The 14,549-nt window shown below is 52.5% G+C and overlaps 5 protein-coding genes across 5 annotated transcripts; 3 read left to right on the top strand and 2 right to left on the bottom strand.

Moving 5' to 3' along the window:
* Positions 1-728: 728 nt before the first annotated feature.
* On the top strand, positions 729-2,777 carry NUU61_003275 (uncharacterized protein; the record flags this gene model as incomplete). Its single annotated transcript, XM_056653857.1, has 2 exons — positions 729-1,465; positions 1,517-2,777. The coding sequence occupies 2 exons, from the start codon at positions 729-731 to the stop codon at positions 2,775-2,777; spliced, it is 1,998 nt and encodes a 665-aa protein (XP_056514924.1).
* Positions 2,778-5,317: 2,540 nt separating this feature from the next.
* NUU61_003274 (uncharacterized protein) lies at positions 5,318-6,144 on the top strand (the record flags this gene model as incomplete). The annotated part of the gene is made up of 3 exons (XM_056653856.1): positions 5,318-5,392; positions 5,449-5,590; positions 5,648-6,144. 3 exons carry the CDS (start codon positions 5,318-5,320, stop codon positions 6,142-6,144), a joined length of 714 nt encoding a protein of 237 aa, XP_056514923.1.
* A 392-nt stretch (positions 6,145-6,536) lies between these two features.
* Positions 6,537-8,181, bottom strand: NUU61_003273 (choline transporter-like family protein; the record flags this gene model as incomplete). Its single annotated transcript, XM_056653855.1, has 2 exons — positions 6,537-7,883; positions 7,951-8,181. 2 exons carry the CDS (start codon positions 8,179-8,181, stop codon positions 6,537-6,539), a joined length of 1,578 nt encoding a protein of 525 aa, XP_056514922.1.
* Positions 8,182-8,575: 394 nt separating this feature from the next.
* NUU61_003272 (putative GTPase activating protein (Gyp3)) lies at positions 8,576-11,017 on the bottom strand (the record flags this gene model as incomplete). The annotated part of the gene is made up of 1 exon (XM_056653854.1): positions 8,576-11,017. One exon carries the CDS (start codon positions 11,015-11,017, stop codon positions 8,576-8,578), a length of 2,442 nt encoding a protein of 813 aa, XP_056514921.1.
* A 1,265-nt stretch (positions 11,018-12,282) lies between these two features.
* NUU61_003271 (MFS general substrate transporter) lies at positions 12,283-13,814 on the top strand (the record flags this gene model as incomplete). The annotated part of the gene is made up of 4 exons (XM_056653853.1): positions 12,283-12,773; positions 12,828-13,082; positions 13,138-13,576; positions 13,647-13,814. The coding sequence occupies 4 exons, from the start codon at positions 12,283-12,285 to the stop codon at positions 13,812-13,814; spliced, it is 1,353 nt and encodes a 450-aa protein (XP_056514920.1).
* Between the last annotated feature and the right edge of the window lie 735 nt (positions 13,815-14,549).

Here is a 14,549-nt window from a genome sequence, read left to right as displayed (position 1 = left end):
GTCTTGTTCGCCTTCGATAACACAACTATTTCTTTGTAGATCATTTATCTTATTTACTAAAAAAAATTTTCAATTAAACTGGCGTAGTATTTCCTAAAGGCGAAAGTTAGCAGCTCGCCATACATCCATGAACAAGGCAGGGTTGGCAACCACAAGCACTGAGCTGGCTATACCTCCTATAGACAAGCCTATAGACCCAGATAGATTTCTCATCACCGTGTGATGACTTAAGTTCCTGTTTCTTGCATAATCCTCGTTTCTGAATATTCAATCAACGTCATATGGTTCTACCGTGAAAGCGCTAATATTGATCCTGGCGACTCCCTTGTCGCCCACGTTCTTCACACTATTGCACCCACCAATGCGAACCCAAGAACTAGATAATTATAGCATGTAGATGGGCAGAGAACAAATCACCGATCGTGGTCGACGCGCCGGTGCTGCAGCTCGAGAGCCCCCCAACAAGGATCATCGCCAATCACACCGGCCATCTCTTAAGCGCCGACCCTCTCAAGCAGGGTTATCACATCACTCAACACCATCGGCGCTGCTTATGAGCTCGTGGGGTTCGACATGAATATGCCAGGTGAAATGGCCCATATCTCTGTCGCGGTCCGCAAGGTTCGCTTTGTGCAACGCTTTTTGACTTCGAATGTGTCGGACACTCAGGCGTATTTCATTCGCCTTGACATTGTGAACAACTCTAGACTGTATCGACCATCGATACCATGAGTCAATTTCAATTATTCCCGCCTCCCTCTCCAGGGACGAAAGGATCCAAGAATCCGTTTCGGAAGGGTCTCAAGAAGCCGGCTGCGAAGGCTGAGCCCGCAGCGTCAATCCCCCTCGAGGAGATCAAGGACTCTCCTCGCACAGAATCGGTGATGTTTCAGATCATCGAAGATACGCAGCAAATCTCACCACCGCCACCTGCGCATATGCCATCCTCTACGTCCCCATCAGGGAGAGTGGCATCCCCGGGTTCGAGGTCACTTCAATCCTCGCGCAGCCGAACCCACCAAGACAACGTACCCAGCCACCGAGCCTTGCCTTCACAAAGAAGCATGAGCAACAGCAGTAAAAGCAACAGGACTGCAATGACTGCAACATCATCAGGTTCACCGCAATCATCCCTGTCGTCGATATCCCCGGTGCCAATGAGATCGATGTTTCCCCAGTTTAATCCACAGCTCCCGCTCAACAAGCAGCCCTACCATCCTGAGACGTCGGAGCAGCCTGTCAAGCCTTCTCGACGCCCAAAGCTGACGCTGTCCCCGTCATCTGAGATTGACCAGGTACTCGGTCCAAAAACCGTCCCTGCCAGTGTGGTGAACTTCCCGACCGGGGTCCTTGAGCCAGAGGAAATCCGGTACTCGTCTCCCCAGGAACTCGGGATGCTCTGGGAGACGGCCAACGGTCAAAGACCCCCGAATCTCTGTGGGTCATTCAATCTACGCATGACAAGGTGGGAGTCAAGGGTCCTGCACCTTGAAGTATATCGCTGATTTCTTGCAAGAACCGGACCGGCAACGTTCACGTTTGGGAATTCGCCGCAGCCGTTTTACACGCTGCAAACCTACTCAAATGATGAACTGTCCATCAGTCGAGGAGACCCGTCGAAGCCAAACAGTGATGTCCCAATCATGGGTCTAACCCTCGAGAATCGCCTTCGTCGCGAACACCCCCATGACGGACTCGTGGCGCTCCTGTTTTCAAGGTTAGCCGCCATGCTCGCCATCGACCAGGCAAAGGAAATCGGCGTGGAGCACCACCTCTCTCCCTCAGAGGCAGCCGAAGTCGAAAGCAGAGCCCTCAAGCGCGCCGCGGCGCAAGAGTCATGCCGACTGTCCTGGAACACTCACCAACGACTGTATGAACTGCGACACCCGTCGCTGTCAAAACGGAACCCGCCCGCGTTAGTCGGCGCCGCAGGGATTCCTCTGTCTCCCGTCAGATCCCAGTCGTCCGGCATGTTGCACATCACCGTTTCAGCGCCATCTGGAGATGCATCGCCTCATCAGCCGCCCACGATCATTGTTACGGGCCCGGTATCTTCGACGGCCTTTGAGGCCGCACAGCAAGCCGCCACCGCGCGCACGTCAACACTGCCAGTCACTGACTCAGATGAGCCGCTGGCCTCTCTCGACTTCGGGACCAAGACCCTTTCCATTTCCCCCGCAGCAGTGATCGCCACGATCCCGTCACTGTACGCCATCGACTCCCTTGTCGCGGCCATGCTGGCAGTCGCAGTCTCGGACGAGGCCACGAACCCGATCCTGGCTGACATGGTACATGGCTCATCCAGTTCATCGGGGCCAGGAACTCTCCAAGAACCGTTAGGTCTCGCAATGCCGTACCGCGGTCCGCTCGTGACAACCCTCGCCGAGCGCGAAGACGCGGCAGAGAGCTTCCAGCTCGCTTCGCAAATTGAGTCAGCACAATCCGGGTCGGCAGATGCATCAAAAAAGAAAAGCTTTTTCAGATTCTGGAACCGATCTTGGTCTCGGTCCCGGTCTCGGTCTACATCACTAGACAAGAGTCGGCCGTCAAAGAAAAACCAACAGATAGTGGTTGAGGAATTCGATCTGGAGAAGTATGGTCGCTATGGTGCCAGCTCGTCTCGCGAGAGCGAGAAGTTGCCCGGGATTGTTCGCGGGATGTTGCGAGCGTTGTTTTGGGGACTGGGTCTGGTGGTCAAGGGCTTGACGCTTGTCGTCAAGATTTTGGCGTGGGTGTTGGTCAGTTCCACGCGGTGTCTCACGAGCGAGAAATTCTGAGCTGGTCTTGGGGTTCTCAGGGATCTGCGCTAGGTTTTCATTGGAGTTCAGTGCTGGTTTTTTAATGGGTTTTTGTTATGATGAGCGAGTCAAGTATGCCCAAATAGCAAGATCGAGTCTAAGTTCCTCACCCCCACATCGACCCACAAAACCTCTGATCCTCGTTCTATCCTCCTTTCGAAAAGCAGGAAGCAATTTTCAAAAGAATCAGTAGACATTGAAATACTCGCAACTTTTCCCATTCTGGTATGGTGGCACTTCAACCGGCATCTTCAGGCGGTGAGCTCAGCATCGCGTCGAGCCCCTGGCTCTGAGAGCATCATCACTTTCTACACTTACTTTCTCCATGGCAAAGACTCTTCCCCTTCTAAGGGAGGAAATCACATACTCTAAAGCTCAAAGAGGAGAGGTCGATATTCTCCATCGCCCTCAGTATCACGATCGACAGTATGAATTCTTTACTAGTCTCTCCGACAGGCGGGATTGGATTAAAGCTGTCATAGCTCACCATTTAGGGCTACCCTCAACCAACCGTTGCCAGGTAGCGGACGTGGAGGATTGGCTTCATGGAAGTTTTAGTGCCTGTATCCCGGCCTCTATCAGCAATTGGGAGAATCGAACACAATCGGGAACTCGGGTTCTCCGTCGGCTACCTTTTCCATGCCGACTTGGCGAAGAGTTTTGTCCTGGTAATTCTGATGAAAAGATTCGTTGCGAAGCAGGAACATATGCTTAGCTTCAAGAAAACTGTCCTGATGTTCCTATCCCGCGAATTTATGGCTTTGCCACGTCCGATAGAGAGACTATACGGCTATGCTCCGATCACCACCAAAGCTGTACTGATGAGGATTCTATAGCTCACACATATTAACGAGCTCCCTTTCTGGAATCGTTGCTTTCAATATTTCCGTTGCCTGTTGCTTTCATATTTGCGTTTCCCTCTTCCTTCCTTCTATATCCCCCATTGTCCACGAAATTCGAAACACAAACGCGATGCTTTGGCTACGTCGGACTTGAGGCCGACAGTTGCCTGGTCTCCCTTGGCGGGAGGTGTCTAACTTCAGAGAAGATGATCTTGAAAATATTTGATCACCGTCGGCTAAAGGTAAGCTGTTTGAGCAAGGATCTGGAATTTGTGCTCGGTATGCTGGGTGGATTTTTCGGTCCCTAGGGAAAGGGAAGCAGAGCCTCCTCAAGTACCAGCCAACGGATGTGTAATTTCAACTGAATATGCAAGTGAATTGACTACATTTGATCTGACTCGCGATGAATAGCTTTACAAACACCACTTTGTGACGTGGCGCCTTGCCGGGTGTGTGTGTGTGTTGAATGAACTGTCGCTTCTACAATATCAAATTGCCGCAGCCACTAATCTAGACTCTTAGTCCTTACCAACTGTATTGAAGATTTCAGATATGAATTTTATACCAATGATGGGAAACTATTTAGCTGTTGTAGGTACGTAAATATATATATATGAAGGCTTTCAATTTAGATAATACTAGGTTAGCAAAGAACAAGGTAGGGTAACAGAGAAGAGTGATAGAAATCCAGGACACTTAATCTGTTCATTGTTGCGTTGGTAAGTCTCCAGTGTTAGCTTTGATAGTACTGAGTCAAATTGAACACCTAATATAAAATATAGTCAAATTAGTCACTGTTCCAAATTGCCATATCCATTAAGGTCTTCCATTTCACGAGCAATTGGGTTCGGGTCGAAGAATCCCACTCGAGAAAGTCCCTGTTGATCATTCCAAGTCGATCGTGTCAGGTGTCAATCCAAGTCATGGGATGTGAGTGTGGCAAATATATATTTATTAGAAGAAAATCCAGCTGCCATATTGAATAGTTCAAGTAAATGTTCACGATCCGTCAGGATTTTCCCGTTGAAGTCGATAACGACGTACCAGCGTAGCCCTAACCCAGACAACCCCCCCCCCCCCCCCCTTCGCCAGGCCAGCTACCCCTTTCATCTCCCACACCACACCCCCTCTTGAAGCGCTGAGAAAGCCCAAGTCAGACCCAAAATTAAACTAGTCAGCTCGATGACATGGGACATTCCACGGAGGAAAGGGTCACTAGAGGGGTGATGGGCAATAGCGCGACAGGGACCTGGTAACTGGCACATTCCGGTGGCATTCCAAGCCGAGAAACAAGAGTCCATGAGTGGTTTGGGTGTTAGTCCCCCTAAGCCATTAATGTATGTTATGTGCAATGGCCATAGATAAGACGAATTCCAGGCAGAGCTTATGCCGACTCGTAAAGCCCCTCCTACTCGATCAAGCACCGTGGGTACACTGCCAATGTACACACACAGAATGCCACAACGTCATAAACCCGCCCAGGGGATCAAGGGATACAGGAACAGACTCAAATATCTATGATGTTTGTTGTGATGATAGCCAATCTACTTAAATCATCTGGTTATTCCCAAGTCCGCGCTCCCACCTTCCCCTAACATACCTTCTCCACCCTATACTCTCATTCATTCTATACCTTTCTTTCTACCACTTACCCAAGTCCCAAGCAAATCAGTCAAGATGCGTTCCTTCCTCGCTACTCTTTTCATCGCCGGTGCCGTCGCCCAGACGACAAGCGACTTCTTGAAGTGTGCGGTAAGTATTCAGCATGAAGTATGGAACAACGGGCATAGATCTCTAACATTATCTAGAACGCGGCCTTTGGAAGCGTCGACACCTCCAAGCTCAGCGACTGCTCAGACAAGGATAGCACGGACTGCTTCTGCGCCAACAAAGACGCAATCAGCAGCCTGACCAAGGACGCCGAGGATGTCTGCGCCGACGCCGGTGTTGGTAAGTCCACCTCACCCACTAACCAACCAAAGCAATTCAAGCCTAACAATTGCATAGACTTGAACGACCTGTCCAGCTCCCTGTGCGGCGACAGCGACCGCATGGCCAAACCCGCCCGCAAAGCCAGCCACCCCATGGAGCGCGTCGGCAGCAGCAACAACAACAAGCGCGCCTACATGCCCGAAGCGTCGGCGGCCTCTGCCGCGCCGCGCGTAGTCTACGTAACCGAGACCCGCACCGAGTGCGCCTGCAAGAGCAGCAAGACGCCCCTGGACCCAATGCACATCTCCCAGATCCCCGTCGACGTCCCCGCCAGCAGCAGCATGATGGGCGGCATGGCGGCGGCGGCGACGCCGGCGTCGTCGTCGTACGGCGCGATGGTTGTCGCGTCGTCGGCTTCGGCGTTCGGGTCTGCGTCCGGCACTCCCACGCCCAGTGGTGCTAGTGCGCGCTACAATGCTTTCCAGGGCGCGGCGCCCAAGGTTGGGGCAGTGCACAGTGGGGTTGCGGCATTGGGGGTTGCTGCTGTTATGGGGTTGATGGTTGCCCTGTAAACCTGGAGTATACTACCTACCTGTGCCCGGCGTTGTATGCTTTGGTGAGGATATGTTGTAATTTGATGGGTTGGGATTCACGACTTGATTGCTTTTCTCTCTTTGGACTTGGCTTGGGGTTATGTCGGAGTCTATATGGTGTATCTGGTGTGTCTTTTTTGTTTGATGCTTGATTGCAAGGTTGAGGGAGTAATGATCAATGAAACCACGTTTTTTGTATTTGCATTCGCATCTCCGGTTCCTAGACATATTAAGAGGTGATTGTTCCTGTTCCCTCATAATTCATACTGCAATAACAACAACCGGCGGGTCCCAAAGTCCCGAGGTCTAATATCAACTAAGAGCATAGTCTCAAATGAGCGCATCCATGTTCTGCACCATAATAAGCCCGCCTAAGCATGGATCGCCTGCTGCACACGCGGGTACAGCTGGACAAGCTTGTAGTAGATTTCGGGATGATCGTTGATCATGACCTGGGGATCCCAGCCCATAGCCACGAAGATGGTCTCGACGCCGCTGCCGATGGGCGTCATGAAGACCTGGCAGACCTGCAAGCCAATGACGAACGCAAAGGCCATGATAACAGGAGTGAATGTGCCGTCAGCGTTGTAGGCAGGCTTAGTGAACTGCAGGTACAGATAGGCCAGCAGGGCGCAGACATACGAGACGAACACGGAGCCCATCGTCAAGACCGGGCCCATCAGACAGTCTTGCACGAGGGCATCAATGCCGCGGTCGCGCATCATCTTCCAGGTATCCTTGGCGGCGGGGATATACGCCTTGCCGTAAAGGGCGATGTGGCAGAAGGCGTAGCGGTTGAACAGCGTGACCAGCCAGTCCAGCAGCGAGATCACGCAGCCGAGGATCCAAATGAAGATACTGCCGACCAGATTGCCCTGCCCGGCCTCCTGGCGCTGCGCAACCGAGCACGCCTGGCGGAGCATGTTAATCAGCGCGATGATCAAGCTACCGAAACTGATACTGCCGAACGAGTAGGTGGTCGCGCGCCGGAACGCGCCGCGCGTCGAGCCCTTGGGCATGCCGCCAGCAGACTTGCTCCAGAAATACCATGATCCGTAGACACCGGCGATGGTCGAGTGCACGGTATTCTTGATCCACTCGCTGACCCAGTACATGGCGAAGGTCGCGTAGACGGTCAGGCCGATCACTTTGGCGGTGCTGCAGCCCCCGTTCTGGCAGGACGGGTTGATTCCACTGGAATTTGGCTCGTAGGCCACGTAGATGGCGACCAACGTCACCGAGAACCACGCCGCAAAGGCCACTGTGACGATGCCACCCAGTGCGCTGACCAGGAATACATGGCCGTAGCCGCGCGCGACGTCCATGGTGGTCTGCAGCATAAACGCAGTGAACGGAATCCGCGGGATCCAGCTAATGAAGCAGACGATGGCGAAGACGCCGAACAGCAGGAACACGATCCCGCCGCCATACTGCTTCTTCGCGATATAGTAGATGCCGGTGGCCAGGGCAAAGACGATGTTTAAGATACCGGTGGCCCAGATAAAAGTCTTGGTAAAGTAGCGCGCGCCCAGAAAGTATAGCCACGAAAGCACGAGAGCGACGCAGAGCACAAAGATAAACAGCACGAGCGTGTTGGTGTTGAGGGAGAAGTCGTTGGCCGCATCATAGATGCCTCCACCGCTGAAGCCCTTGTGGCTCGCGTACGAGTGGATCGTCAACCCGGACACAGCCACGTACCCCAGGAAAACTGCGATCAGCTGTGTGACGATCAGCGCGTGTCCCCCCTCTTTCGCTTCTGTGTGATCGACGGCACATCGCACTTACCAGGAGTCCGGCCCACAGATCATTGAACTTGGGTTTCTCGATCTTAAACGCGTCCTCGAAATTGTAGCCCGACTGCGGCGCGTTCGGTGCGTTTGGCGCGTAGGGGGGAGGGGCAGGGGCCTTGGGATCGACGGGTTGATAGTTGGCATTGTGGTTGGGATCGTAGGGCTGATCGCCCTGGGGGGCGAAGCCCTGATTGGGGTTGTAATAGCTGGCGGCTTGTCCACTCATTGCATACTGCGATTTCAAAAGAAAATTGGCAATAAAGTAGCAATAAAATGGCGGGCAAAGAAAGAAAAGAAGAAAAAAAAAAAGGGGATGCAAGGAGATTTTATTTCCGAATCGGAATCCATGACGACACGGCCTGATCGCCGATAGTCAACCTTGTGGAGACCTTCGCGATCTACCGAAATCAAATACCCAAATTTCAGTAAGTTGCTTGGCATTTGAAGTCTGTGTTTTATTGCTTTATTGCTAGTTCAATATGCGATTGTTCTATTCCACCTCGAGACGCCGACAATGCAAGAAACCCCCCTGCTCGGTCGGCCGGGGGATCATGATTACAGACATTAAAGAAATTAAGAGGGTTCCCACCATGGATACCCGCTTGGCAAGGAACGGACGATCATCGATCGCGAAACGCGTGCTGCTTGAGTTGACGCCAGGAGTCCACCACACGATGCTCGATCCCTGGGATCGGAGTGCGTCGACGGACCGGGAAATCGTCGGTCGCAGGTTTGATCTCGCCCTTGCTGAAGGCCACCGACCGACGCAATTTTTCCTGGCGAACAGCGGCCCCACGCGACGCTCTGAGCTCGTCGATCCGACCCTGACCCACTCGGTGCCGTCGCACAAAACACTCGTCGAGCAGACTATTGGCATCCAACAATTTCTTGGGAATCGTCTGGACCACCTGGAAGACTTCCATGGGATCCGACACTTTCAAGATTTCACGCTCGCACGCCTTGAAAATTCCGAGCGAGACACGAAAAAATGTTTTGGATCCCTCGTAGAAAAAGACGTCCCATACTCGCAAAGTGGTTTCCAGGGGCAATGTGCCAATAAACACCGACATGAGCCAGTTGGTCAGTCCCAAAGTGATATCGGGTAGGCGGGAGTGCACGCCGAGCGCCGGGGTCTTGTTGCGACCAGCCGGAGAGTCCCCCATGCTCGCGATTTTGGCGTAGATATTGGGCATGGAGTCTTTGAGCAGCACCATGAGCACCCACAGGTCGATGTTGGCCCCTTCCAAACTGATCTCATGCGTTCCAGGCAAGTAGACCGATGTGACAATATGCAGCATCCAAAATGCCTTTTCTTCTGGAAGGAAAAGAAGGAGCATGCCAGTGATGAAATTAAGCGACTGCGTATACCCGACTTTGGGATTGTGGAGTGCAAAGGCGTAGAGAACACGGCGCAAGGACCGGATCATCTGCGTCTCCGTAGGCACGTCTTGATTTTGTGGGTTACTGCTTCCAGTAGGAGCGTCTGCTGTCTCGGGCTTGAAGTGAAGATTGTCCGGAAAGGTACGATGTAGATCACGCTCGATGTGCTCCTTGTCATCATTGCTTGGCGAGTTCATAGCACGCTCCACCAATTGATCGTAGTGACCGCGGTTACGAGTCAAGAGCTTAAATCCGCCGGCATACCAAAACCACGCTGCTCCTCGGAACTCGGACGGGATCCCTTTGCGCACGAATCGCTTTGTTTTAGACGACTGCGGAGGAAACTGGACGGGGTCGGTGGTAGACAACCCATGCTCTTTGAGCAGTTCATACCATTTAAATCTTCGGTGGGCTGCATAATTGGAATAGGGACCTTTCCAGGTTTCATACTGCGGTAAAGTCACATATTGCGTGGCCTTGCGAAACCCGTAGTTGTCTCGACTGTCCATTCCAGAGAGAAGTGGCGGAGGCACCGGGCCTGTGAGAATAACTTTCGACTGTTGACGTTGGTGCATGGACTGAAGATCGGTTAATGGCGTTTGTGATGGCATTAGTTCTGGTGGTTCATTTTCTAGCACTGAGGGTCCTGTCGGGACAAGATCTGGTGGCGTGGACTCTGAGGGTGGGATGTCTGTTTGTGTGGGCGCTGGCGGAATGAGCTTTAATGGCGGATCTGATTGAACGGCCGCTAGCTTTGTAGACTCTGGGAGGGTAGATTCGGGCAATGGCGGTATAGGCGGAATATCGTCTAAGGGGGTGACCTCTGGGGGGCATATTTCAGCCACGTGAGCATCTCGAGAGGGTGGCGGTGTCACCGATGGCGCCTTGCTATCAGCGCGGGACTTAGGCGATGCGGGCTCTTCGGTGACATCGCTGAAGCCGTCGAGATACATCGAGATGGCATCTTCGACACTCATATCACCCTCCATCCCATAGGGTGCATTGGGGGTATCAGGGGACAGGTCGATGATCGAACTGCTCTTGGTCAGAACACTGCTGCGCTCTGTCCCACTGGCCTGTTCAATGCTGGACCGCGAGGTCATGGTAGAGTTCACACTCGATCGGGGGGTATTTTCATCTGCCGGTCCATTGGATGGAAAGCGTGGTAGCGGGAGGCCGTGGGAGGTCAGCTCCTGCGGGCGGCGATCCGGAGAGTCGTAGCCTCTTGGTCGCCAATTATTTAACCTGGATGTCGACATGGAGACGCGCATCCCGCCTCGGGGTGGCGGGGCTCTGCGATGGTTTGTCCGTTCGATCTCGCTGTCCCGAGAAGGCCATTTGGGGTTATGAGGATCGGGTGTGGTGTAGGGAGGGCGGCTAGGGGATCTGTTGCGCTTCCACTCATCCCTCGAACCCTGCGAGGGAAATTGGCGGGTCTGCACTGGATAGAGGCGTTCATCGGAGGAGTGGTGCGCTACTGGAGGCTTGGGGGAACGCGAACCGGGAGGACGCGAAGAGTGGAGAGAGCGAGGTGACGATCTCGGGGCTGGTTTTGTGGTTCGCGACGCCCGGGGATCAATCTTCAAAGAGTCTAGCCGCGGTGGGTGAGGCACCCTGCGCCGGCCGGGGATATCGGATTCGCCTGGAGGCGGCAGTCGAAGATTTCCATTTTTTGTGACCATGGCCACGAGCTAGCACCCAGTTCCCGCTGGACATTGGTTATCGTGACTGGAGAGGACGCGTGGGATCGAGCGGTCAACGACCCGGGAGAAGGCGAAAACAAGAAAAGTTCAGCCGTGGCACCAGGGTACTCCGTACACTGGCAAGGAACCGATAGCTTGGAATGTTCGACGTGTTGGGGAGAAAATGCGAGAAAATGCAAGTGGAAAATGCAGGGGGAAAAAAAGAAAAAGAAAAAGAAAAAAGAAATAGAGAGCGGATAGCTAGGACACTGAAGACTTCAGCATATAAAAGGAGAGGACTGGATACAAATCCATCAAAACAAAAGAACATGGACAGCCTGCCAGAGGACTGGAGAGAAGAAGGAGAAGCTCCAAGTGAGACAAAACCAACATGCCCTGATTGAGAGTCATGTGACGTAATTGTTGACCAGGGATGGTTTCAGACTGCTCGTTTGTTGTTCTTTGTTCTTGGTGAACTTCGATACATTCGACCTTCGACTGGTTTTGATAGTTTTTACTCTTGCCCCGTCTTACCCCGAACTGGTGTTCCCATCGACACATCACTTCAATCCTGCACAACGGGACGGCTGCACCGCCGATCAGGGACCCTGTCAATTTCGGCCTCTGTAGGCAAAGCGCCACATTAATCTTGTTATGCATCACGTAGATGGGTAGTAGGGATCGTGTGCTACTCTAAATGTTTATTCTTGGTGATGCTGTGGTATTCGGGGTTCTATAGACTCGAAGAGCATAGTATACCCCCTATCCTACCTGGGTACATAAGTTGTTTAAATGCTGGCAGTGGCATATTCAGGAATGATCCTAATACTAGAATAGCAAAAGTCCACTAAACCTAGCAAAACTATCTCTATATACTTTAACATAAAACCCTCAACCCTCAAATATCTGTATTCTGGAGAGCATTGGGCAGCATTGGGGTGACAGTTGCGACCCTGGAAATCGGGTGTATTTGGACGACAGCAATAGCTCCAAGGCTGGTGATAGTTGTAGTGGTTTGAGCGCATCTTATTTGCAATCAGTGTGTAGAAAACACCTCGGTGTTTTCTCTATTTTATCTCTTCTACTTTATATTCTCTGTTCACTGTCAGTACGCCCCACTATCATTTCCCCGGTCGCCGACGATATCCGAGGGTGGTTTGGGGTTGAAGCTATACTTCGAATTTTCTTTTTCTTCCCATTCCTCCCCTCTTCTACCAACCATTTGAAGATCCTCTCACACTAGAGCCCCCCCCTCTGGACGAGCTATGGCCTCCCATCCACAGTCAACATCCACAGCCATCGAGCTGCAGGACGTCCACCGCATCGATGAAAGAGGGGCAAGATCAACCATTGACACATCCCAAGCACCACCATCGGACGATGTAATGCAGGCCTCTCTCCTGGCCGATTCCCAAGTCCCCGAGGGCGGCTACGGCTGGGTTGTCATCTCAGGGTGTGCCGTGGTCACTTGGTGGTTCATTGGCACATCCTACTGCTGGGGGGTGCTGCAGGCGGCACTAGTCAAGGAGGGAGTATCGACGTCGTCCACGTTGGCGTTTGTCGGTTCCCTTGCTCCGGCTTGCATATCGTTTCTGGGCATCCTCAATGCAAGAGTCATCCGCAAACTGGGGACCAGGGTATCGGCGATGGTGGGCATGTTCCTGCTCGGCTTGGGCGAGGTTCTCAGTGGGTTTGCGATCAAGAATATTGGCGGCTTGTTTGCGACGGCTGGTGTGGTGATGGGCATTGGTATTAGGTAAATCAATTCGTCCCTCACCACTATGTATATCTCGTGCTAAGGTCAGGGCAGTCTCTGCTTTATGGTGGTTTCCATCACTCCGTCACAGTACTTCAAGGCTAAACGCGGCATCGCAAATGGCATCGTATATGCCGCCGGCGGACTTGGTGGTGCCGTCATCAGCTTCATTTTGAATGCGCTTCTGGGCAGTGTCGGCACGGCGTGGACATTCAGAATCCTCGGCTTCATCACCTGGGCTACCGGCTTGCCGGCGGCATACTTGATCAAGCAGCGGGTCGCCATTCCCCCATCGGCATTGGTTGAGTGGTATGTCATTGTCTTCCCATCAGCCGACCAGCACCTGATCTATATCTCTTTCTAGGCGTCTCCTTCACGACGCCCGGTTCGTTCTACTTTTCGCCGCCGGGGCGATCGCAACGTTCCCGCTCCTCGTGCCCCCATTCTTCCTGCCTCTGTATACCGACACCATGGGAATGGCATCGAGTGTCGGCGCAGGAGTAGTGGCTGCGTTCAATTTCTCATCTGCCCTCGGCCGACTTATGTGCGGATTCTGCAGCGATGCCCTCGGGCCGCTGAACACGTTGTTCGCATCTCTGTTGTTGAGTGCTCTGAGCATGCTGATCATCTGGCCGGTTTCGACATCCATTGGTCCTCTGATTGTGTTCGTGATTATCAATGGAATGGCGAATGGCGGGTTCTTCTCGACCATGCCTACCGTGGTCGGCACGGTCTTTGGCTCTGCCCGAGTGTCTGTTGCCATGGGAATGATTGTCACTGGCTGGGCAGGGGGCTACCTTCTTGTAAGTCTGGATACTTTTTTTTTAAAAAAAAAAAAAAGACAGGGAATCAATACTGACAGCTCAACTTCAGGGCGCGCCGATCGCAGGGTACATCTTGGATGCATCTGGCGGCGAGGCCAGTGGGATTAGCGCCTATCGTCCTGCCATCTTCTATGCAGGGGGCATGGCTATGGCTGCAGCTATCATGGCTATCTTCATCCGTCTTAAAACTGACATGCGACCGTTCAAAAAGTTATAGATTGTGACATTTGAGTGTGATATCGGATTCGGGCGCAAGTATAGAAGAGGAATAGATCGAGACGTCCATAGATCCCCAACGACAAAACTTGTTTATAGCTCAATCACTATCTGGATATTCTGGCTATTGAAACCCCCATCTCAATATCAGTCCACAGGAAGCAGCTGTAACTGATGAAGTTGAAGATGTTGGGTATTCACCCATTTCCTACCCGCGAATACCCGCACTCGAGGATACTCTCACGCACAATCAGCATTTAGAGGACATCGCCTCGAGTTTTATATCCCAATATTTATTTAACTTGCGAAATTCGGACCGACGGAAGTTATACCCAAAGAGGGTCTCCAGTTGGCGACAGCGTCACGATGCTACGAAGTACGCCGCATTCACCAGACCACTGGGTCCGGCATGGAACGCCAACACTCGGCAAATAGGCACTTTCCTGTCACTTCCACATACCTCTTGCAAGACCGAATCTCTCGAACATTCTTGAGCGATCAAGTTCATCTCTTATTCTTATCTCTTCACAATTTCATCTCCTACCGCATCCAACTTGATTGAGTTAAACCTCACGCGACAAATCCTCACAACTGTTACAATTTGCTTTCTCCGCAGGATGGGTTCGAAATCGGCCCTCGGCTATCTCCCACGTCTACGGCCATGTGCCAAGCCACATTTCTCCATTGTTCAACGAGCACATGTGCCCGCTGGCAGCTGGCTCGCGAGACATAGTTC

The sequence above is a fragment of the Penicillium alfredii genome, assembly GCF_028826965.1.
Source record: "Penicillium alfredii strain IBT 34128 chromosome Unknown utg000004l_segment0_segment0, whole genome shotgun sequence".
NCBI classification, from domain to species: Eukaryota; Fungi; Ascomycota; class Eurotiomycetes; order Eurotiales; family Aspergillaceae; genus Penicillium; species Penicillium alfredii.
Note: the sequence above shows the minus strand (reverse complement) of the source record. Positions and strands in the feature narration are given on the sequence as shown.